The sequence below is a fragment of the Halichoerus grypus genome, chromosome 7 (assembly GCF_964656455.1).
Source record: "Halichoerus grypus chromosome 7, mHalGry1.hap1.1, whole genome shotgun sequence".
In the NCBI taxonomy this organism is placed as follows: domain Eukaryota; kingdom Metazoa; phylum Chordata; class Mammalia; order Carnivora; family Phocidae; genus Halichoerus; species Halichoerus grypus.
In genome coordinates, this window is record NC_135718.1 from 120,016,445 (window position 1) to 120,040,515 (window position 24,071).

Sequence of the window (24,071 nt, forward strand, 5' to 3'; positions counted from 1 at the left end):
TGACTCAGTCTAGGAGAAATGTTTACGTTTCTAGCCTTACGGTAATCAAAAAGCAAACAAACAACACAACAATGCTACAGAGAAGTAGGATACCCGAAAAAAGAAGTAACTTTTAAACAAGACAAAATTCTGTGGGAGAAATGAAATACAAATAGATCAAGGAAATATCACTGTGAAAGGAGGTCTTGCCCATATACATTTTAAAAGGATGATGGTGGATAGCAAATCACTAAATTACTTACAATCTATACTATTTAAAGGTATCAATTTTATTTTTAAATATCGATATTCATATTATGGCAAAAATGAGATCTTTTATATTTATTTAAATTTATAATAGAAGAATTTAGATGCCCACATTACAAAGCATAACAGGGTATACAATTTTTCCAACTTTCTGTATTAGGAAGAACAGAAGCCAAAACTGGTTCTATGAAAAAAATGATTCAGTATACAAGAATCTCCCCAAGTATCCTTCCCTTAAGAACCTGTCAGAGTGGTATGTTCTACCTACATTTTTTAGGTTAATCTACATTAATCAGGCTGCTTTTGGTTACAAGTGACAGAAACCCAACCAAACTGGATTGTCAGTCACTGAAGGGTCTGAGATTTTACCCTACTTGCAATTAACAAATTAGCTTGTCACAATTTCAGGATGCTGGCAGAAGACACAAGACTCTTGGGTCAGAGACGAAGGACTTTATTACTCAGAGCAGTAACAGTAGCCAGAGCATTTGTGCCATTTTCCTGAGCCCCTCATCCCACAATGCAACGCAAAGAGAGCCAGGCGATGCCTGCACAGGCAGTGAGGTATTCATAGGAGATAAACCCAGGCTTAGGAAATCCAAATATTTTATAACGAGCAGTAAGCCTGCCTGACCTTGTCCCAGAGAAGGATATTATCTTTATTATACTGAATTGTTATATTTATTATACTGAATGGTAAACAAATACCCTTTACTTTGGAGAAAGATATAATTTCCATCTTCTAAAGATATTTGTTATACAAATATTCTTGGAAATATGGTCTGAAAGAGAGTCAAAAGATATGCACAAACACAAGAGAACCCTGGAGAACTGTCTGCCAACATGAGTTGAGTAAAAAAAAAATAAACAAAAATAAATTCCTATAACTGGAAAGTACACAGATATGTTAGCTTCAAGAACTCCTGGATCTAGGGGCTTAAAAATACGTGGCGGTGGGTCATCTCAAAACTATAGCATCCAACATGCAGCTGGGCTTTCCTTGGAGTTGGCTTTTCTTGCTACTTGGCTCCCCCTGGTGGTGCCAAGAGGGCTGCCCCAGCTCCAGCCCAATGTTCTGACTCCTCCACAGCAGCAAAGGAAAGAACGTTTTTCCTTCCTGACAGTTCCAACAGAAACTCTGGAATTTCTCTGCATGGGGAGATGGGCCACACTGACTGGCCAGTCTCGGTCACATGCTGAACCCAAGATCTCAGGTGTAGGGTGTGCCCCAGCAGAATGGCACAGATTGAGAGTGGGATGGGAGAGCTTTGTTCCCAACGAATGGGGAACTGAGCTGAGCAGGCGAAGCTGTAGCTTTCCCCTGAATATGACTTTCTAAATACCCTCAAGATAACAAACCTCACATGCATACTTCTGTGAAATTCAAGTACCATTTCTTTTTACAGGCTGATTCTCATTTTAATGAAGCTAGTGGCATATCCAATTTGCTATTTTATAATCAAAGCTCTTTAGGAAGAATCTATCACCGTGGTGCCACAGAACGGATGTCCTGTCTGATCACAGTCAGCACCTTATTGTGCGGTTACAGAATAAATAACGGCTCCTCCAAGGATGACCATGCCCTCATCTCTGAAACCCATGAAGGCCACCTTACTTGGCAAAAGGGACTTTGCAGATGTGATCAAGTTAAGGATCTTGATATGGGAAGATTATCCTGGATTATCCAGGTGGGTCTGATGTAACCATGGGCTCCTTATAAAAAAGACACGAGGAATAAGACAGAAGGCACAGTGAGGACGGAAATAGAGGGACAGAGAGCATAATTAGAAGAGGAGAAAGGTCAACCATGAGCCAAGGGATGTAGGTGACCTCTGGAAGATGGAAACAGATTCTACTCTAGAGCCTCCAGAAGAAACCAGTCTTGCCAACACTTTGACTTTGGTCTAGCAAACTGAATTCAGATTTCTGGCCTCCAGAACAGCGAGAGATAAACTTATATTGCTTTAAGCCATCAAGTTTGTCATGACTGGTTACAGGAAGCACAGGAAATAAATGCAGGTTGTGGCATAAAGCAGGGGGTCAGTGCCCAGTGCAGTGGTAAACGGAAACAAACCCAACAATGGGTCCTGCTGCACAAAAGAATTTGTCCCAAAGCTGAGACACCTGGTGATGATAGTACTTGCTCAATTTCCTTCTGTTACAAAATGTTACTGAATCCCGCATTACATATACTTAATTTTTAATACTTTTAACAAATGCTCAGTAGTGACTGGTGGAGGCAGTATGGGGAAAAGGGTCTCTTGGCTACTGGTACATGATAAAGACTAGAGTAGTTACCATTTCAGACTTTATCCTTGCACTAGTTCCAGAAGCAGTGGGCAGACAGCAGGGCACTCCCCTTTTATCCTCATCTGGCATGTGCTGGCCCAGCTGGTGCTGAACTCTTCCTGCACCCGTAGCAGAAGGTATTACAGTAACTGTGATAAGCAGTCAAATAAATTAATAACATAAATTCTAGGATGTGTGGTTCATTTCAGAAACCACACATGCACTGAAATCCCAAGTGATTTCCTGGTGTGGTCCTTAGAGTACAGGTCTGGGAATCCTGCTGCAGATATCCTTGTATGTAGTGAATATATACCATGTGGCGAGCAGCTCGATACACAGAGAATAAAGGGGACTTACTTATTTAAAATCATTTTGGTTTGATTTTAATTTCTATTAACACATTTGTAATATACTTTTTTCCCTTTTCCCCCCAGTTTTATTGAGATATGATTGGCATACAACATTGTATTACTTTAAGGTGTATAACATAATGATTTGATTGTAATATACTTTGAATATCACCCTGCACATATATGATAGAGGGCAGGTAGATTGGAGCCAGTGTGAGGTAGAGACTTCAAATATTACATGTTAATAAAATAGTAAGAAATCAAAATGGTTTTTATTTGATTAATGGTGTCTAAGTTCTACTAGTCTTTACGTGATATCTATTTAAAGACCAGTTTAAAATGCTCCCATATTCCATAAAACTCTTTCCAAATGAATTCACAGAAACTCCTAGTTAACAGGAAAAAGTTTCCCACAACCTCACAGAAAGTAGTATTTACATGTACTATGACTCAAAATCCTTTCTAGATGTTTTAGAAATTCTCTCAGCTTTAACATAACCCCAGGCGCACTGCTGGATAAGAACGCCCACTCCACTATTTCTTGTGTCCTATACCTAGTGACTTGGCCTGAAGTACCCATGCCCAAGCCATCTGGATGACCACATGGCATAGAGTAAAGAAGAAACCAAGACCTCTGGGGTGCCTGGGTGGCTCAGGCGGTCGGGTGTCTGCCTTTGGCTCAGGTCATAGTCCCAGGGTCCTGGAATCGAGTCCCACATCAGGCTCCCTGCTCAGCGGGAAGCCTGCTTCTCCCTCTGCCGCTCCCCCTGCTTGTGCTCTCTCGCTGTGTCTCTGGCAAATAAATAAATAAAGTCTTTAAAAAAAAAAAAGAAATAAAGAAACCAAGACCTCTGAAAGTCTTGAAATTCAGATTCCAAGAATGGCCATAAATGGACCAATGTGTAACCATGGATAAACCGTATAACCTATCTCTACATATCAACTTTACCACTAGTACAATGGGTGGGAATCTCCTGCTCCTCTAACTCTTCTAGAACTTGCAGGGGATCCAGTGAGGCAGAAGCAGAATCAATCAGAGCAAAAGAAACTTCCTTTGAAGGTAAAGGCTACTGAAGACAGCGAGACAACGTAATCACAGGGAAGGCCCCCGAGACACTGACGACTGCCCCCTGTCTTCTCTCAACAAAAATGAAATCTTAGTCCCAAGAACTTAACAAGATGTGAGGGGAATGAGCTTCTATTTAACCACAGCCTTCCTGAATTCCCAGTGTATCAGATACCCCAGTTCAGCTTTAAATAAAATGCCTGTCGGGAGCCATTTGAGTCAGGAGACAAATAAACTGTCTGGACAAGCTAGTAATCAGGAAGAAAATATACTTTCTTCTCTCTCAGCTAGAAATAGTAAGTGAATATGGGGAGTGTAAAGGTTCTGACCTGCATTATAAAATTACTAGTTCCTCCCTCATTGCAATCTGGAGGGAAAAGAAGCAAATTCTCCTTGCCTTGGCACAGGGCCACTCCAGGAGCTAAGTGCTGAGATGGGGTTTGCCAAACTAGATCAGGCAAGAAAAGGAGGGAGGGAGGGAGTGTGTGTGTGTGTGTGTGTGTGTGTGTGTGTGTGTAATGAGAAGTTAGGCAGGAAAATTTTGGTTAGATGCCATGTCCCTACCAAACTCCTGGCACTGCAAAACCCACTTCCTGGGAAATGATTAAGTCCCTTTTTTATAGCGCCCCTGCCTACTGCTAACAAAAGTGGATGGTCTTTCCAGAAGGAATGCCACCCTGCACCCAAACAACACTAATGAAGCCCTCGGCCTCCTCAAGGCCAGATATATTCCCAAAGTCTATTGAGCCCTGCTGAATACCTTTTCTCCCCTACTGTCACAGGACTACAGGGCACTGCGAGGATGCTTGAGACACAGCTGGTTTATGGAGCTTGGTCTTGCAGACTTGAGAGTTATAACTCACTCGTATTTCTGAGTTACAGAGCAGTCATCATCTGCTTGTTCAGGAAATGAACTTACACTTCAACATCAAGGATAAGGCAGACATGAGAGAGCTCTTGCCATCAACAAATGCTTTTGAGTGGCGCCTGGGTGGCTCAGTCGTTAAGCGTCTGCCTTCGGCTCAGGTCATGATCCCAGGGTCCTGGGATGGAGCCCCGCATCGGGCTCCCTGCTCAGTGGGAAGCCTACTTCTCCCTCTCCCAACCGCCCACCCCGCCCCGCTTGTGTTCCCTCTCTCGCTGTGTCTCTCTCTGTCAAATGACTAAATAAAATCTTTAAAACAACAACAACAACAACAACAAAATGCTTTTGAAAGCCAAAGGGTTATGTAAGAAGCAACCTGAGTTTGCCTCCGCAAAGCATCACACAGCGGGGTCCCTCCGAGAGCAGGCCTAGGGACCAAATCCCCAGACCACATCCTTCTCAGATCCCGGGATCCAGCTAGGCTCCTTAAATGTCTGAGGCCCAAACATTCAAATTCCTCAAGCTGCTGGAAGTAAATTTCAATAGCACAAATTTGGGGACTTTTTTTTTAAAGGCAAAGATATAGATTCTTATTTTCCACAATTAATTGAACATTACTTCTCCAACCTCTGCGGCAGAGAAAACACTTGATCAAAATGATTTGTGTGTGATGCATCCCAGAGCCCTCAGAGGGCCGCTTAGCACTCCCATCCCTTGGCTGGCATGGTCCACTGTCCTGGGCAGCAGGGCAGTGTGCAGAGCAGAAAGGGAAGGGTCTGGTTTCACAGTCTGGTATCCCCAACCCCACAGAGACCAGGCTAGAGGTTTTTACATCCGTTACTAACACAAGCTTTGTAGCTTAAAGCAAACAGATCTGAGCCGAGATAGGGAGACAGTGGCCTTAACTCCTCCAGGCTATCATGAGATGCTTCCAGGGACATCAGTGATGCAGTAAAGAGGCTCCCTGAGAACTAGTGAGGCTGTATCCTCTCAGCCCCTGCACTGTATGGGAGGGAGGGCTGGAATCTGCAACGTCTTCTATAATCCCTATCCTCAGACACCTGGCTGTCCCCTCCCTGCTCTTCCAGGACTCACCAAGGCAAGATCTGTTAGAGGGACACCTGCTACCACCTGTCATCACAGCAGGTCCCAGCCCCTCAAGGATCAAGGTGCACAGGGACCAGGCTGGTTACCCCCAGGGAAGGGCCACCTTCCCATTAAACCTGGGAATCTAATATGAGCTTGAACTCCCCATCCCCTCACTCACTCCACTGCATGTTCCTCAGTGAGCAGAGGTGGGTCTTGGAACAGCAGGTTCCATGTGGCTGAAGGAAGTGGCCAGAGACAACCACGGTGTTAGAGTCCCGGCTCATTCAGCAGCAGCTACATGTATAGGACAGCAATCCCGTATCTGAAACCGTTGGGGCCAGAGGAGTTTCAGAATTCAGATTTTTTTTTTCATTTTAGAAAGCTAATATAACACCCCAGCAGAGTATGAGGAAGCATCCTATAAACTCATTAGTATTTTTGGTACCCAAACATGAATATTCATACTGATCTTCTATCAGGTCAATCAAATTAGTTATGAAGAGAAATCCAGAGTCCTTAAGGATGGAGGATTTGGCACCATCTGGTTTACTTTCCTCCAGGAGATACTGAAATTCACTCAGAGACAAAGACCCACAGTGGGGAACAGACAAGTGAGACAACTGTCAAATTCCCAGTAGACATTCCCTGACTCAGGAGGCCCAGGGGACAGATCGGCGAAGATGGGATCAGGCTGATTGAAAGAATCTCTGACACAGTAAATGCCTTCTCAGCTGAGCCTCCCCGTCCTGAGAACCCCGAGACAAATGCTTGCATAGAGCCCTCCATATTTAGAAATTTGGTCTCCAGGACTCAGGCACCTGGCTCCAAGGATACAACAGAGATCCAGTCATGGGCCATAGCAGGACCCACGTCGGCAGAAGCAGAGCCCTGACCCCTGTGTGCCAGATGTTAGCTCCACAGGGTGCAGGGCAAATCATGCTTGGATCTTGATGCCTTTGAGAAACAGAAAGAACATCTTTTAGCTACTATCTTTCCTCTGCCCCTTTAAATGCCCACATGCCCAGGAGCCACCTCCCACCCTGTTCTCTTCTCACTCTGTGCCTGTTCCCTGGCTAACTGTATCCACTCCCATCACCTCACCTGCCTTTATGCCCTTGACTCCCACAGCTCCTAGTTTCACCCTCCCCAACTGCAACTTACATTTAAAAAAAGATTTTATTACTGAAGTACAGTTGACATACAATGTTATATTAGTTTCAAATGCACAACATAGTCATTCAACAATTCTGTACATTATGCTATGTTCACCACAGTAAGTATAGTTACCATCTGTCACCATATGACATTATTATAATCTATATTAACTATACTCCCTATGCTGTACTTTTCTTTCATCTCTGTGACTTACTTATTTCATAACTGAAAGTTTGTACCTCTTCATCCCCATCACCTATTTTGCCCATCCCCCCACACCCTGTGGCAACCACCAGTTTGTTCTCTGCATTTACAAGTCTGTTTCTGGTTTTGTTTATTTTGTTTTTTCAGATTCTACATATAAGTGAAATCATATTGCCCTTCTTCGTCTGACTTATTTCACTTCACATGATACCCTCTAGGTCCAGCCATGTCACAAATAGCAAGATAACTTTTTTATGGCCGAGTAATATTCCATTATGTATATGTACATCTTTTTATCCACTCATCTACTGATGGACACTTAGGTTGCTTCCATATCTCGGCGATTATAAATAATGCTGCAATGAACATAAGGGTGCACCTATCTTTTCCAATTAGTGTTTTCATTTTCTTTGGGTAACTTTCCAGTAGTGGGATTTCTGGATCATATGGTATGTCTATTTTAATTTTTTGATGAAATTCCATACTGTTTTTCATGGTCTAACACATTTTTAACTGCCTCTTGGGCATCTCCAGGCTGCCTCATGTCCTCTCCTCCTGAGCATAACCTACTAATGTCTGTGTACTTCCCCACATCTCCCTACCTTGCACTTGGGTCAGTCACATGACTCACTCTGGCCAGTGGAACATGAGCAGAAATGCCGTGTGGTACTGCTGGCAGGGCTATTTAGCACTTGGGCACCATCCCTGTGTTCTCATTCCCTCCATGAGGCCAGCACAAGACAGCAGAGAATCAAAATAGAAACATTCTAGGTCCTAGAGTCACTGCCTAGAAAAAGCCACTGGTCCTGCACTGAACTGTGATAAAAACAAACGTCTATGGGGAAAGATCACTGAGAGTTTAGAATGATCTGACACAGAAGCTAGTGCTCATTACCCCATATACCTGCCTTCTCCACCTGGCAAGTTCCTACTGAATGCCCAAAACTCCAATTCCAATGCCACCTCTTCTGTGAGATCCAGCTTTCATGGGAAGATAAGCCACTCTGTCCTGTGACCTCTAGCAATTCACTCACACATCCGGCATAACATTACCTCAGTCTGCGGCACATTTCTGTTTGCACGTTTGGCTCCTACATGTGTGGGTGCTTGTCTTTTTAATCCTCTATTCTCAGGGCCTTGGAAGTAGCAAACACCTGATGTTTGACTTCCTGAAGCAAAGCTCAGAGCCTTTGTGCTCATGTGACCAGCAAACCCCAAGTCAGCATTTTCTCCCTGAGTCCCAGTGTTCTTGGCATCATGCTACGTACCGTGGTTGGAGGCAAGAAAAGTAGGACACTATCGCCCACGACGAGGGGTGCTGTTTATCTTTAGATCCTCTGCACCCCATTAGCTTCCATCTTTATTAAAGGACAGCTTCCACTTAAAAAGCACATTGTCTTTTCAGGAACGATCAGCTAAGACATTTCTCAGAAAGCAAGATCAAAGAGGGCTTTGTAATGACGAGAGGAAAGCAGAGCAGGGCTCTCTCGTGACCCCTGTGAGTCTGGCTCCCCCCGAGCTGCCACGCTTTAGACTTGTGACCTGGCATTCTGGGATTGCACAGCTGTACTAGGGTTATTTCTGGTATGAAAAAAGCTGCAGTGAAAGCATCGCCGGCCCCTCAGGGACCCAGACGTAGAGATGATAGCCTGGCCGTGCAGTCACGTCATTGCCGCTTGGCCAAACTTCCCACACCAAAGGCACAAAACCACGCTGCTGGTCAGGGAAACAGAGCAGGGGACCTTTGCTCTTCACATCCAGGGAACTGGCAACGGGCACTGTTAGCAGCTCCCACTCTCCCGATTCCTTTAAGGCTGTGATAGAACTCTCAGTTCCAGCCCGAGGAACTGCGCCCATAAATAAATGACACTTGATTGTTAATGCAACGTTTTCACAGTAGTTCCCACAGACTAGCATTTTACCTGCTGCGGGTGTGGCTTTGCGGTGGACACGGGGACACGCCATTTACTGCACAGTAAACATGAGGTCGACCAGTACTGCTGGCATCCCAGCGCTCAGACAAAAACATCCACAACAAAGAGCCTGGCAAACCCAGGTGCCACACCCACAGCTACAAGGGAGCACAGCGGGGCTTCTAGGACCTTCCCTGGTGGGACGTTCAGAGTGGAAATGAAACAGACTCTGGAGTATACTGAAGGCTGGGATTATGAGGAAGGAAGATTAGGAAACATTTTAAAAACCGGAGCACTAACTTAGCAGAAGGCAAAGGTAGAGTTTGGGAGAGGTGGGATAGTACGTTGTAATGTTCCGTGCCGCATGTGATAGATCAGAGGTACAGCAAAGGAGGGGACCCTGAAAGTCACAGCTCAATGCAGGGAATTGTTTCTGGGCGGTATTTCAAGGGTCACATACCATGAACAATGAACACCTCCCCCTAAATCCATTCAAGGTACCAAGAGCACACGTGGAAAAGAAGAAGTTGACTGAAAATGGCACTGCTGGGCAACTTACCTTGTATGAAGATCCTGTTCCAGTAGATCTTCCCCACTTGACTGCCCCCGAGAAACACTAGGTTGGACAGGATCAGCATGGAGGTGGAACAGGATGCCAGGGCGGCGTGGAATCGGCGGCGGGCTTGTGGGGAGAGGAACTGGACCTGCGGGGAACACAGGCGATGTGTCATCCTGGTGGCGGAGAAACAGCGCTGAGGTGCCGCCGGCCCCTGTCAGGCACCAGGTGGGGTCAGGACGCCCACCCTGGAGCCTGAGCGGGGCGGGATTGGGACTGCTCCCAAAACCTCTATTCCCACTGCACGTGCACTCTGGTCTAAGGAAAGAAGCGACTCGCCCCCAACTTGTTGCTTCCTCCTGCCAAACGGGAACAAGCTCCCCCTGACGTGTGACACGAGCACTGACGCTAGCTCAGATTTGGCTGGAATGCCCCCACATGTTCTCTGCAAACCTACAGGTACGAGAACTCTCCCTGATGACCAGCACAGCTCCATGTCATGAGGTCAAGCTCGGGGTGATCTTCTGGGCCAGTTAATGTGACTCTGGGAAGCCACCCTGTCAGTCTGACCCACTCTTAGGAGTCCCATTAAGAGGGTGCAGGAGAATCAGCACAAGCCGCCCTCCTTCCTGGAATCAGAGCTCAGGGGACAGACCCCACTGGGAGTGAGCCTGTAGCAGGGTCACACGATGATCGCCTGCCACAGCACCTGAATATGCAGGAAATGGAGAAGTGGTTTCCAGCACTGATGGTAAAGAATTCTGCCCATCCCTCTGAGGTCTTCACTGCACTTTTTCCTCCCCTTTTAATGTCTTCTTGGGGATTGCATAAAGCAAGCAAAGCCTTTCTTTCTCGGCACTGACCATTCTGCTGGCCTCACCGAGTGAGATCACAGCGCTGCGCCCAGAGTGTGTGAGGGCCGTCAGCACGCCTGCGGGCGCTGTCCTTCGGGCCTGTGCATGCAGCATGAGAACCAGGTGCAGTGCAACCACTGGGCCAAAGGGCCCCAGGGTTTCCGACAAATACCTCAGGCTAATCCAAAGGCAGGGAAAAAAGACAGAGCAAAGGGTCTAGAGATCGTTTCTGAATATCCTTCTGAAACCTACACATCTCTGGGGTCACGTGCATCCTGATTTCAGCTGTGCTCCAATTATAAATAGGAATCTGGGAACGCCTGGGTGGCTCAGTCGGTTAAGCACCCAACTCTTGATTTTGGCTCAGGTCATGATCTCAGGGTTGTGAGATCCAGCCCTGCATTAGGCTCCACACTCAGTGGGGAGTCTGCTTGGATTTTCTGTCTCTCTCTGCCCTTCCCCTCCCAGCTCTCTCTCTCTCAAATAAATAAATAAATCTTAAAAAAAAAAAAAATAGAAATGTGAATTACCCAAATTTCTAATGGGCAAAAAGGATTAAGCTAGAGAGTGTCTCCAGCAGGGGGTTTACTTAGTTCTGAGTACCCTGCTATGGATCATCTGGGGCTACTGTATAAGCCTTGGTCAGTGTCCTCTGGAAACCTAGAGAAATGAATTTCTGACCCCCTCTCCTTTTTCTCTCCTGCCAGTCCCAGCTTCTATTCTATATGCTCAGATGCCACTGCTACCATACACCTCCCCATCCATGGCATTCTCCTCCAGCATCACCTTGGAGCATGGTTTTACTGCCACCATATGTGAAAGTGTGGCCTTCTCATGGATAAGCTGTGTGGTAGGCACTGCCTGAGTCATCTGCTTGGACATGATCGTTCTAGAAAGCTCTCAGATGATGCTGACATGTCCCTGGTTAGAGGCTGCCCAGACAAGATGACCTCTAGTCTCTCCCTTGTTCTAAAAGAGGCCACAAGCACGTACAGGGGATACTATCAAGCAAGACCAGATAAGAGATAACACACAGTATAAAAACTGGTGATGAAAGAGAAATGGGGACGAAGCAGGCTTGTAACTCAGTACTCTTCACCTCTGAGAATAAGGAGACATTAATCTACTGGTTTCCACATTTTAGAGCAGGAGAAGATATTTTCTGGGTATTACTGACTCAGTTAGCAGTAACTGGGGAGACAGGGTGAGAGGAAGCAGGGAGACAGGGGAAAAATCCAGAATAATAAATCATAAAATATAAATTGCTGTAATTGGCATAAATGTGTCCAAATAATTCTCTCTAGGTATAGGACCATTGATAACATGTTTGATTTCTAAGGGACCCGGTGAATCAGATGTTCTACCACTTCTGTTCTAACCTCATCCGTGTCCTCCAACCTTACATCCTGTTAGGGGAATTCAAAGGCCCCATGCAATCTTTTCCATATTAATGTCAGTGATAGAGAATACACATAGCTTGGTTAAGCTCAGAGCGGTTTTCTTTCTACAGGAAATGATTACAATTATTAAATAATCGACTGAGAGATATCGAGAGAGGAAAACACTCTTTGCATTGGACTTCTAAGCAGGGCTGTGGCGCCAGGTGACCTGGTTTGGGGCAAGGGCCAGGCTAGTTGGAGGCAGAGCTGAGGGGCAAGGGGCAGAATAAGGGAGGAGACGAAGGGGAGAGAGTGCTTGAGACACAGGGCTTCTCTTTCCAGCACCTGAGGCCCTAGTTCCAATGGGTCTTCCTTTGCTTCTGTGATTACTTGGCTACATGATTCAATAAATTCCTATTTCTGCTTAGGAAAAGAAAAGTCAAAATAATAGCAAATATGAAGGAGCCTCTGCTCTCAGAGACAAGGGAGGACATCTAAAATCAGAAACGAAGGGCTACAATTCAATTTTTATAAAGAGTTAATTTTGTAAAAACTAAGCAAGAACATTAAAGGTGTAGGCTGTTGGAATCAATGAACTAGAAAGATATAAAGGAGAAATCAAGATGCTCACAGGCAGTTCTTGATTACCCCCCAGGGTGAGCAGGTGGGGGACAAAGTAGGTGATGATAAAGAAAATCCAAAAACCTGATTTAACTAATAGCCCCATTCTCTGAACTGACAAAATTAGCCTTGCCAACAAGCAGCAAACTTGACTGAGCATTACTTCTCTTCATTGTGTATCAGTGGGAGAGCAGAATGATAGGCGACCAGGAGCAAAAAGGGGGCCTGTGTGGATAACCCATGATTAATATTAATAGCAAAGGAGATATGAATCTCAGCTGTAATTCATCTCTCCTCTTCGGATTCCCTGGATGCACTATAGATGGTGACAGTTTTGACACTGAGGTTCTCTCTCTACCTTGGGAACCATCTGGCCTCAGCCACTGGTTTATACTCTAGATGTAGGTTCCATACTTAGGGGTCCTAGGAAGGAAAAAGTCACATGGGCAAGGGGAGATCCATCAATAAATACAACTTTCTGAATGTCTAGGGACATAGGGCCAAGGTTCCCACTTTAAACTCTTTGATTTCTTTTATACACTCTCCTCTGATATCCTATAGCAATTGCTGTCATCACTCTTGTGGTCCTTCACATCTAGGATACAGGCTGTCTGTCCATGTGCAGGGACCATGTCTCATATGTTAGTCATGGCTGAGGTGCTTAAGACCCCCCTTGGTAGAAAAACTTATGTGAGGGACTATGAACCAAATGGGGAAATAAGTCAGTGTACAATGAAGAGTCATCAGGTATAAAAATAAGAATTGCCAATTGATCAGATAAGGCAGTGATCAGTAAACAGAATTTGATTTTAACACAAATATAACAGAATAAAAAAGAACTCTGGTCTGGTCATGGTCCCTTCCCAGAAGATAGATGAAGCGATGGCAATCCAATATCCTGGCAGCAAGAACCTGGGAAGGGCATGGGCCCCAGGGGATGTTTAGAACTTGCTGAGCACTTCAGTTGTCTCAAGGACATCAAAATTATGGCATTTGATAGGCAGGGTCCAGGGATAGCAAACATACTGCAATGTATGAGATGGAACTGTCCTGCCCAGAATGTCAATAGTGTCTCTTGAGCGCAGGTGAAATGTTTTCTTCTATATTCATTATAAAGCCAACTTCCCTCCTGGCCTATGGGTGCACAGCACCTCCCTTCCTCCCTCATTAGGAGCAATGCCAAAAATGTGCCCCCTTTCCCCCGGGGCCCAGAGAAAGGCATCCTAGGGCAGGGAAAGTGCTCTTTACAGTGCCCCACTGTGGCCCCCCCAGCCCACCCACTACCCCCGGGGCATCAAGCTTGAGAGAGGAGCCTCCTGTGCTTCCAACCACAGATGGGCATGGTGTAGCACCAGTTCCAAGGCTCCTCTCCCTCACACCCCTCAGACAGACCCAGAGGAAGGAGGAAGAATGGGATGCGGAGCGGGTCAGAAAGTATCGCTTCCTACACTGGGTGACCAGTTCTCCCTCAGGGATTCTTACTTCAATGAAAGGTTGGGGGGGGGTGGTTCTCTCCATGTTAATGTTGATATAACCCACTCTTCAGGCCCAAGAGAAGGTACTTGATTTTGGGCCTCGATACAGCAAGCCCCTTAGAACACCTGGAAGGTCAGGACCAGGGTAGACCTCTAATTCCTGTTTGAGTTTGGGGTCTCTGATGGAAAAAAGAAGAGGTGGGGTGTGGAAATACTGTAGAAGGACAGTCTAGCAGTGCTTTAAACTTCTCTCTGAGACACTGGCTTTCAAAGGCGAGGAACTAACCCAAACAAAGTAAACCTCAGGGCAGAACTAAATTGTCAAACTAGTTTGCATTTCCTGCTGTGAGAAGTCAGCTCCTGTGTTCATTCTTATCTCTCTGGAAACCCCTCTCTCTTTTCCAGTCAGCATCCTGTCCCTGGAAATCACAGGACTTGGGCTGGGGCAAGCAAGCTGGGTGCTGGGGTGGTGTGGTCCATGGAATCTGGGTCAGAAGTTACTCTCAGAACGTCTGCGAGGGTGGGAAGCAGATGGCGCGGTGGGGCTGCAGCGGCTGTGTGAGGTGGGGCCCACACTCATCCACACAGGGACTGCATGTGGGGCCGAGCTGGGAGGAGGGGACAGGCTGAGCATCTGGGGGAGCAGATGGGCCGGAGGAATGGCTGCTGGAGACTGACAAAGGCTTGGCAAGTGGGACCTGATACTGTTTATTTTTAAATGGGGAGAAGCTAAAAAAAAAAATTGGGTGGGTTTGAGCAGCTGGACACAGTTCTTCCATATAATCACTGAAGCCTTTCATTTTCTAATAAAAATGGTAACCAGAGGGTAAGAGAGGATGAACAAGGAAATGGCAAGGGGGATACTGGTGGAGACCAGGAGGAGCAAACGAGGGTAGACACCCCACAGGCTATAAAGATGAGACCAAAGACAACCAAAGAAACAATTATAGCTCTTGTGAAAGAGAAAGGTGGCCAGAGTAAAACACTCAGGAGGAGGACTTGAACTCCTGTCCCATCCCGTACCAACCCACCAGGACATTGCTCCCCTTGCTTCCTTTGCCAAGGCACTCTGGTCATTTCCATTTAGAAGTCTGTGTTTCATGAATAACCCCTCTCTCTCATGCTGCTCCCAGCATGGTGAGCTCTGTCCTTCAATCTGTATCACCTAAGACCCATGCATACTGTGTGCTCAGCCATTACTTAACACCTGTCTCTCTCTTTACCCTAAATAAGTTACAGAATCTCCTGACTTTCTTAATGTTCCATTGCATCTTATATCCAAGCCAAATGAATACAGGAAGGCACCCAAAAGCAACACCTCCTTCCTTCTTGTAAGTGTCCAGAGCTTCAAAATATATCTGGTCAATGAAGTTAAATTTTCCAATCTCTACTCCTGAGATCTAAGCAATGCATGGTCCTGAGATCTAAGCAATGCATGCTCCTGAGATAGAATCAAATATCACAGTGATAAAGATAAAGCCAGTTTGGCTTAAATGGATGAGTCACCTGCTCCAGAGTTGAGATATCCTGCTTGGTTAAAAACAGCAGAGGCTATAATTTAGCAGCGAAATCCACACAGCATATGAAGGAATTTCAGAGGACTTTCGAATAACTAAGCAAACAACTGGCTCTTGGTATAATCAGAGAACTTAAGCCATATTTGAGGAGCCAGGTCCTCCTAAAAGTTCTGGAATGGCCAACAGTACTGTCTTACTCTGTGTTCTTGCTCTTCTAACGATATGCCCTCGCTTCTAGTCCTCATGTCTCTGCTCTGGATTTTGCAGAAGCCTCTCTGGTCTTTCCCCCTCTGGTTCATCAAGCACACTGAGTATGTCCCTCCACTGCACAAAATATTTTGGTGGTTCTTCATTGCTTGCAGACTAAAATCCAAAGAAGGCGCTTTACAATCAGACCTCATTTTACTTTCCAACCTTAACTCCTTCTACTCTACTAATGACACAGCTCTATTCACTGTTCTTCCAACATGGCACACACTTTTACATCTCTGTAAAATGACTTTACACATTACTTCTCTTGCAGAAGCTGTTTTCTCTACTGAGAATGTGTCCTCCTAATTCCTTCTTCACGCTCCAGCTCAATGTCAGCTCAGAAGACCAACAGCTTTGGACCAGCCCAAGTGATGCTCAGGTTCTGGCCCCACTTTTTAACTGTGCTGTCCAGAGCAAGCTCAGACTCCTAGTTCACAATTGGCATTTGATCAATGTAGGTTACTCTAACTCTGACAGAGTCAGTCACCCACTTTCTGTGTTTCTGTAACCCATGGGATAGACAGTATCAATCTATATGTTTTAGATACACAGTTTTTGATACAAAAAAAATTCTCTATGTGAGCTTAACCTATATTGCTAACCTATATTGCTACCTAAGTAGAAAAAATTATTCCCATTTTACAAAGGAGGAACCAAAGAGCAGAGACATTAAGTAACTGGTCTTAGACAGACACTGATAAGTAGAGTAGTAAATATAGTACAGTCATTCACACATTCCTCTAACTGAATGTCTTCATGCTCCCTGCTACATTCTGTGTAGCAATATGTGTCCTCTCCTCTAGAATGAAATCTTCTCTTCAGTGCCAGATATAAAGTAGATCTTCAAGAAATGTTTTTATTTCTTGAAATACTTCAGATACTTCAAAAACTAGTACCTTGTGCATGTGTTCCTTTAGTAATGGTTGATAGATATTGACCAAGTGTCAATTTCAGGGGCTCAATATTTTCAAGAACAATATGGCTTAAAATGACACTGGAACTTAAAAAAATTATTAGAATTCACCATTAGAGTAGGAGATTTAACATATCCCCCCAGAAAATGACACCTAAAAGATCAAAAGTAAGAATATAAAATAGCTGAATAAAAATAGGTCTAGCATCCAAACTGGAAAGGAAGAAGCAAAACTTACCTCTGATTGCAAGTGAAATGATCTTATACATAGAAAGCACTAAAGATTCTACAAAAAGACAAAAACAAAAACACAACACTGCTACAACTAATGAAAAAGTTCAGCAAACTTTCAAGATAAAAAGCAACATGCAAAAATTAGTTGCACTTCTATACACTAACAATGAACAATCTGAAAAGTAGATTAGGAAAACAATTCCATTTACAATAGCTTCAAAAAGAATAAAATACTTAGGAATAAATTTAACTAAGGAGGGAAAAGACATACTGAAAACTACAAAACATTGCTTAAAGAAGAAAGAGAAAGACATCTATATTCATATATTAGAATACTTAATATTATCAAGATGAGAATACCACCCAAAGTTATCTATAGATTCGATGCAATCCCTATCAAAATCCCAATGATTTTTTTTTCAAAAATAGAAAAACTCATCTTAAAATTAATATGGAATCTCAAGGGAACCTAAATGGGCAAACAATCTTAGAACAGGAGAGGCTAGCAAGATGGCAACATAAGAGGCTCCTACACTCCTCTTCCTCCCATGGATGCACTGAATGTACAGTTATACATGGAGAAATTTACACTGAAAGAAATCCAGAAACTAGCCGAGCAACTCCTACACATCAGGCAAATGAGAAAATTCCCCACATCTTAACAGGTAGGCAAAGCTGAGACACACTCTTGCCATAAACCCCACCCCCAGCACAGCATCATACAATTGGGAGAAAACCCCCAACTCAAGGCTTCTTCCTGAGGAACATAAATTTTGAACCCCCATCCAGCATCCCAAATTTTAAGACTCCCATCACAGGAACAGGCAGTATACCAAAGGTGCGTGTGTTCACAAGACCTGCAAGACTAGCAAACAAAGAAACAGTTCTTAAGGGGCACATGAACACTTGTTATAGCTCTCCCCCCAGAGCTCACCACTGAGGGAGCAAGCAAAATTCGCAGTCTTTCTCTGAAAGAGGTCTATCTACATACTTTAAAAATTGCTTCCTGAGGGGTGCCTGGGTGGCTCTGTCAGTTGAGCATTGGACTCTTGATTTTGGCTTAGGTCATGATCTCAGAGTCATGAGATCAGCCCCATGTCGGGCTTCGTGCTCAGCAGGGAGTCTGCTTGAGATTCTCTCTCCCTCCCCCTGTTCTTGCATTCTCTCTCTCACTCTACCCCAAATAAATAAATAAATCTTTAAAAAAATGCTGCCTGAGAGTCAGGCTTCTAATTTAGCACACATCTAAAGGAGGACTGGGACTCTCGCAGGACACTGGGAAGCTAATAGAACCTCCCTCACCTTTTCCCTCCAGCTCACTCTAATTTGTCAGTATCTCCCTGGAAGGAGCTTATAATCATACCTGCATGCCAGCTTTTGCAGCTGCTGCCCAAGTAATAGGTTCCCCCAATGGCCTGGCTCTGATAGCCAATGGGGCTTCCATTCACAAGTCCCACAGGACTGTGGTAAACAAACAAGCAGTTCCTAAGCACTCTCCTGAGACCATACTACAAGTCCTGGCACAGGGTAAGCAGGCAAAAATTCCCACCTCCCAGTTTTTCCCTGAAAAGGGGTTTAAATACGTACCCTCCCAGCTACTGTTTGAGGGTCTGGATTCTAATCATATTGCATCAAGGTGCTGACTGTGATCCTCCCCTATGGGACACTAATAGGTCTTAGCACATCTTCAACTAAGGGGGCCACTAAGAACAAAGAACCTATATTGCTACCTAAGTAGAAAAAATTATTCCCATTTTACAAAGGAGGAACCAAAGAGCAGAGACATTAAGTAACTGGTCTTAGACAGACACTGATAAGTAGAGTAGTAAATATAGTACAGTCATTCACACATTCCTCCTAACTTGAACTGGGACAATCACAAAGGTCTGAGATAAAAATTAGAAGCTCAGGCCAGGCTGACTGATGTGGTTCATCTTCTACACAAGACCACTCTGTCAAGACTGGGAGAGATGGCATTTTTATATAATGCAAAGAAACCATCACAGAGAGTCAAGAAATATGAAGAAACAGAGGAATATGTTCCAAACAACAAAAAAGAAGATAAATCTCCAGAAACAGATCTCAACAAAATGAGGATAAGTGATTTTTACCTGATTGAGAGTTTAAAATAATAGTCATTAAGATGCTCACCAAAGCCAAGAGAGTAATGTATGAACAAAGTGAGAATTTCAACAAAAAGACAGAAAGTACCAGACAGAAATCACAGAGCTTAATAATACAATAACTGAACTGAAAATTTAATAGAGGGATTCAAAAACAGACTAGGTCAAGTGGAATAAATAATCAGCAAACTCAAAGACAGGTCAGTGGAATTTATCCAATCAGAGTAGAAAATGAAAAAAGAACGAAAAGAGTAAAGATGGTTTAAGGGACTTATGGATACCATCAAGCAACCAATATACATATTGTAGGGGTCTCGAAAGAAAAAGAGAGAGACTGAAAGGGGAAGAAAGCTTAGTCAAAAAAATAATGGCTGAAAGTTTCCCTAACCTGGAGAAAGAAACAGACATCTAGATCTAGAAAGCCTAAAAAGTACCAAATAAGAAATCTAAAGAGACACAGAGACAGATTATAATTAAATTGTCAAAAGATAAAGACAAGGGGAGACTCTTAAATGCAGCACAAGAAAAACAATTTGTTACATACAAGGGAACCCTCATACGACTATCAGCAAATTTTTCAGCAGAAACTTTCCAGGCCAGAAGAGAGTGGCACAATGTATTTAAAATGCTTAAAGAAAAACATAGCCAACCAAGAATACTCTACCTGGAAGAGTTGTCCTTCAGAATGAAGGATAGATAATGAGTTTTCCAAACAAAAGCTGAAGGAGTTCGTCACCACTAAACCAGCCTTATAATAAATGTTAAAGGGATTTTTTAAGCTAAAAAAAAAAGGATGCTAATTAGTAATAGGAAAACATATAAAAGTCACTGGTAATGGTAAGTATATAAATTCAGAACACTCTAATGTTGTAATGGCGGTGGTAAATAATTTATAAATCTAATATAAAGGTTAAAAGAAAAAGTACTAAAAATAACAATAACTACAAAAATGAGTTAATGGATACACAGTGTAAAAGATGTAAATTGTAACAGCAAAAACATAGAACAGGTGGGTGTAAAAATGTTGAGCTTTTGCATTCAATGGAGTTATTAGCTTAAAACAGACTGTTACAAGATGTTTTATGTAAGCATCATAGTAACCACAAAGCAAAAACCTAAAGCAGATACACAGAAGATAAAGGAATCAAAGCATAGCACTACATAAAATTATTATATCACAAAGAGAGTAAGAGAGAAACAAAGAAAAAACAGTCAGAAATAATTAACAAAATAGAAACAGTCCATATCTATCAATAATTACTTTAAATGTTTTATGGAAGTGTGGAATGACTATATTGTACACCTGAAAATAATATTACACTGGATGTTAACTGGAATTTAAATAAAAACTTTTTTTAAAAAGTAAATGGACTAAATTCTCCAATCAAAAGACAGAGATATTTGTATACCAGTGTTCACTGCTATATTATTCACAATAGGCAAAAGGTGGAAACAACCCAAATGTCTGTCAATGGATGAAAGGATAAACAAAATGTGATATACAAGGATGGAATAGTATTCAGCCTTTAAAAGACAAAAAATTCTGATGTACACTACAACATGGATGAATCATAAAGACATTATGCTAAGTGAAATAAGTCAGAAGGAAAAAAATTACATGATTCCACTTATAGGTGGTACCTAGAATCATCAAATTCATAAAGAAAGAAAGTAAAATAGTGTTCCTGGGGGCTGGGGGGAAGGAGGTAATATGAAGTTATTGCTTAATAGGTTTAGAGTTTCTGTTTGAGATGATTAAAATGTTCTGGAGATTGATGGTGGTAATGGCTGCACAACATTGTGAATAAATTTAATGCCTTTGAATTGTAGATTTAAAAACAGTTAAAACAGTAAATTTTATGTCATGTATAATTTATCCCAATGAAAGAATTATTAGGCCTGTCTCACAGACAGATATACAGAATAATGAATATATGTAATTTTCACACACAAGCGGATCATAATCAAACTGAATACAAACTAAGCCAGGAAAGGAAGACAAATATATTCTAAAAAGTTATCATGAAGGCCATGCTCACCAACAATGGAATAAAATAAATCAGCAACAACAAAGACAGAAATTTGTAAAACTTAACACACCAGTAAATTTTTAAAAATTTTATTGATGTAAACCAAAAACTTCTATTGAAGGAACAATAAAATGAATAAATGTTAGCAAGTATGATCAATTAAGAAAACAAGGCCAAATAAACAACAAGAGGTAATAATATACAGGAAATTTAAAACTCTTTGGAGATTATATAGTGATATATTTGATAATGTAGCTAAGAAACAAAGTATCTAGAAAATATAAATTACCTAAAATTCTCATAGAAAAAGTAGATGGCCTGAGAAAGCATAACCATAGTAGAACAGAAACAGTGGTCAAAGCTCTATGTTCAAAGAAAAATTGCCCAGATGATCTTAATGAGCAAGTTCTACCAGATGATCAAGGAACAGACAATTTCCATGGAAACTGTTTCAGAGGATAAAAAACCATGGGAAGCTTCCACTGGTTTCATGATGCTAGTATAACCCTGATACTAAAGTGATAAAGAGACAACATAGGGAAAGAAAACCATAAGTTAAGCTTTCTTCTACACATTACCTTAAAAATTCTAAATTAAATAGCTGTAAATTGAATATAGGAGTGATTAAAAGAATCCTCTCAATCAAGTAAAATTCATCCCAGGAATGGGAGGAGGATTCAATATTAAAAATATTAGAAATTCATGTAATTCATGAGATTAAATAATTAAAGGAGAATAATCTTATGATCACTCAATAGATGCCAATAAAATATTAGGTAAAACTGCATGCTCATTCATGATTTAAAAAAAATAGTAAAAGAGTAAGCTTCTTTAGGTTGATAAAGATAATGTGTCAAAACCCCAAGTATTCTCACTAGTTTCAAGGAAAAGACATTTTCTCCTCTATCACTCAAAATCGTACTGAAAGACTAAGTCAATACAACAAGACAATTAAACGCAGCGAGGGTTAAATCTGTTGGCATGGATGATATGACCATCAATCTAGAAAATTCACAAGAAACAATTGACAAATTACTAGAGTTAACAAAAGATTTAAACAGGATAGACGCAAAATGATCAACTCAAAACAAAAATCAGCATTTTTCCTATACCAAAGCAATAATCCACAAAGAAGTGTCCAAGACTTCTAAGGAGAAATGATAATCATTGTGTAATAACATAAGGGAAGACTTGAATACATAACTAATTCATGACTGGAAAGACAGCATCACAGACATATTAACTCTACACAAATTAAGCTACACTTTAATGCCAGTCTGACAAATTCCAATATAAATACCAGAAGGAGTTTTGAGGAACTTCCCTAATTCTAAGACTCATATGGAAGAGCCACTGTACAAAAATAGCTAATGCAATTTGGAAAAAGAACCAAAAGGGGCATGGGACTTTCCATATCAGGAATCAAGACATACTATAGAACTCTAGCATTTCAAATAGGAAGAATCAAGTAGATCAATACAACAGAACTGAGCCTAAAAAATGAATTTATGTATATTTGGATATTTGCTATATATTAAAGATGATCTTTCAGATCAGTAGGGAAAGTATGGACCACTGAATAAAACAGTTTGAAGTTATAAAAACCATTCTTAGTTGCAGGCCATACAAAAACAGGCAGTAGACCACATTTGGCCCATGGGCCATCACAGTTTGCCAACTCCTACTCTATCTATTCTTGGTACCTGCTCTAAAGAAATACTTACATGTATGTACAAGGAGGCATATCTAGGCATCTCCACAGCCGCTGCATTTGCAAAAGAAAAAATTAGAAGCAACCGAAAACTTCAACAACAGAAGAATGGCTAAATACATTATATATCCATGCCACGTCCAATTATGCAGATCTACATCTACTAATGTAGAAACATCTTCAAAACATGTCATGAGGAGGAAAAAAGCACAAATTTTAGAATATTTATATATTTATTATAACACACACACACACACAGTAGTAAAGGTATGTATGGAAGGCCATACTCTAATCTGACAACAATGGTTACCTCTCATGGAAGAAGAAAGAGAGCAAGGCGTGTTTGTTGAGGTGGGGGGATGGCTGTCTTAGAGGACTCCAGTCTTAGCTGTTTTCTTTTCAAGAGCATATGGTCACGAATGACTTCATAAATTTAAAAAGAATAAAAGAATAAAAAAGGGAAATCTAGGAATCTTTCCACTTAATGACCTTAGACCCTGGCTATCTTCCCTAAGTATGGAGTCAAGGCATATGGGTGGGAAGATAGAAGCTAGATGACCATCACACCCAAATTATGACTGTTCATGGCACTGGGGATCGCCCTCTCCAGGTAGTACTGAGGTCCCTTGAGACTATTAAATAAGCCTAAAATGTGACAGATCTGGCCTCAGCTATAATCTGTTCAAACACAAAAACAACAGCTTAGGGTAAGGCCTGCTTTTAAGCAAACCTGATATTTAAAAATCTAAAACTGACAAACAGGTAAAGCATTCCAAAATGATTCGGCCAACAGCACAGAAAACTGTTCTATGACATCCAGTTAAACACAGTAGATTAGATATCTCTGCTCCTTCAAAACCCCATTAAAAAGCAAGTAAACATTTGAAAATAAATCCACAGGCAAAGAACGGAATAGAAGTGAAAAGCAAGTGACCAAAATCAACCCATTTTTATAAGATAGAGAGCAGATGGAGGAATTAGCAGGACCGAGACACCTGGACAGTAGATATCAAAGAGAGGAGTCATTCATACACCAGATAGATTCCCAGAGGCCTACACATTGGAGGCACCACATACCACAGATGGCAACAGTAAGCCATGGAGAAAGAAAACAGGAAGGTTGGTTAAAAATCTGGGTAATGGGCATACACACCCTGGGGTTTCCCCCTTTCTCTGCCCCCCCCCCATGATGAATGAAGGTAGTAACAGGGTTTTTTTAATCAATAAAC

At 42.4% G+C, this 24,071-nt stretch overlaps 1 protein-coding gene across 5 annotated transcripts in view; it reads right to left on the reverse strand.

The window, feature by feature from the left end:
- HHAT (hedgehog acyltransferase) overlaps positions 1-24,071 on the reverse strand; it is a 331,516-nt gene that overhangs the window by 42,189 nt on the left and 265,256 nt on the right. For 4 of the 5 annotated variants that reach the window (XM_078078155.1, XM_036095714.2, XM_036095719.2 and 1 more), the window contains one exon: positions 9,737-9,881. In XM_078078155.1, coding sequence (XP_077934281.1) covers positions 9,737-9,881 — 145 coding nt within the window. Of the gene's footprint in view, positions 1-6,791; positions 6,860-9,736; positions 9,882-24,071 lie in introns of those variants that run through there. The other variant, XM_078078156.1, reaches the window with a different exon arrangement.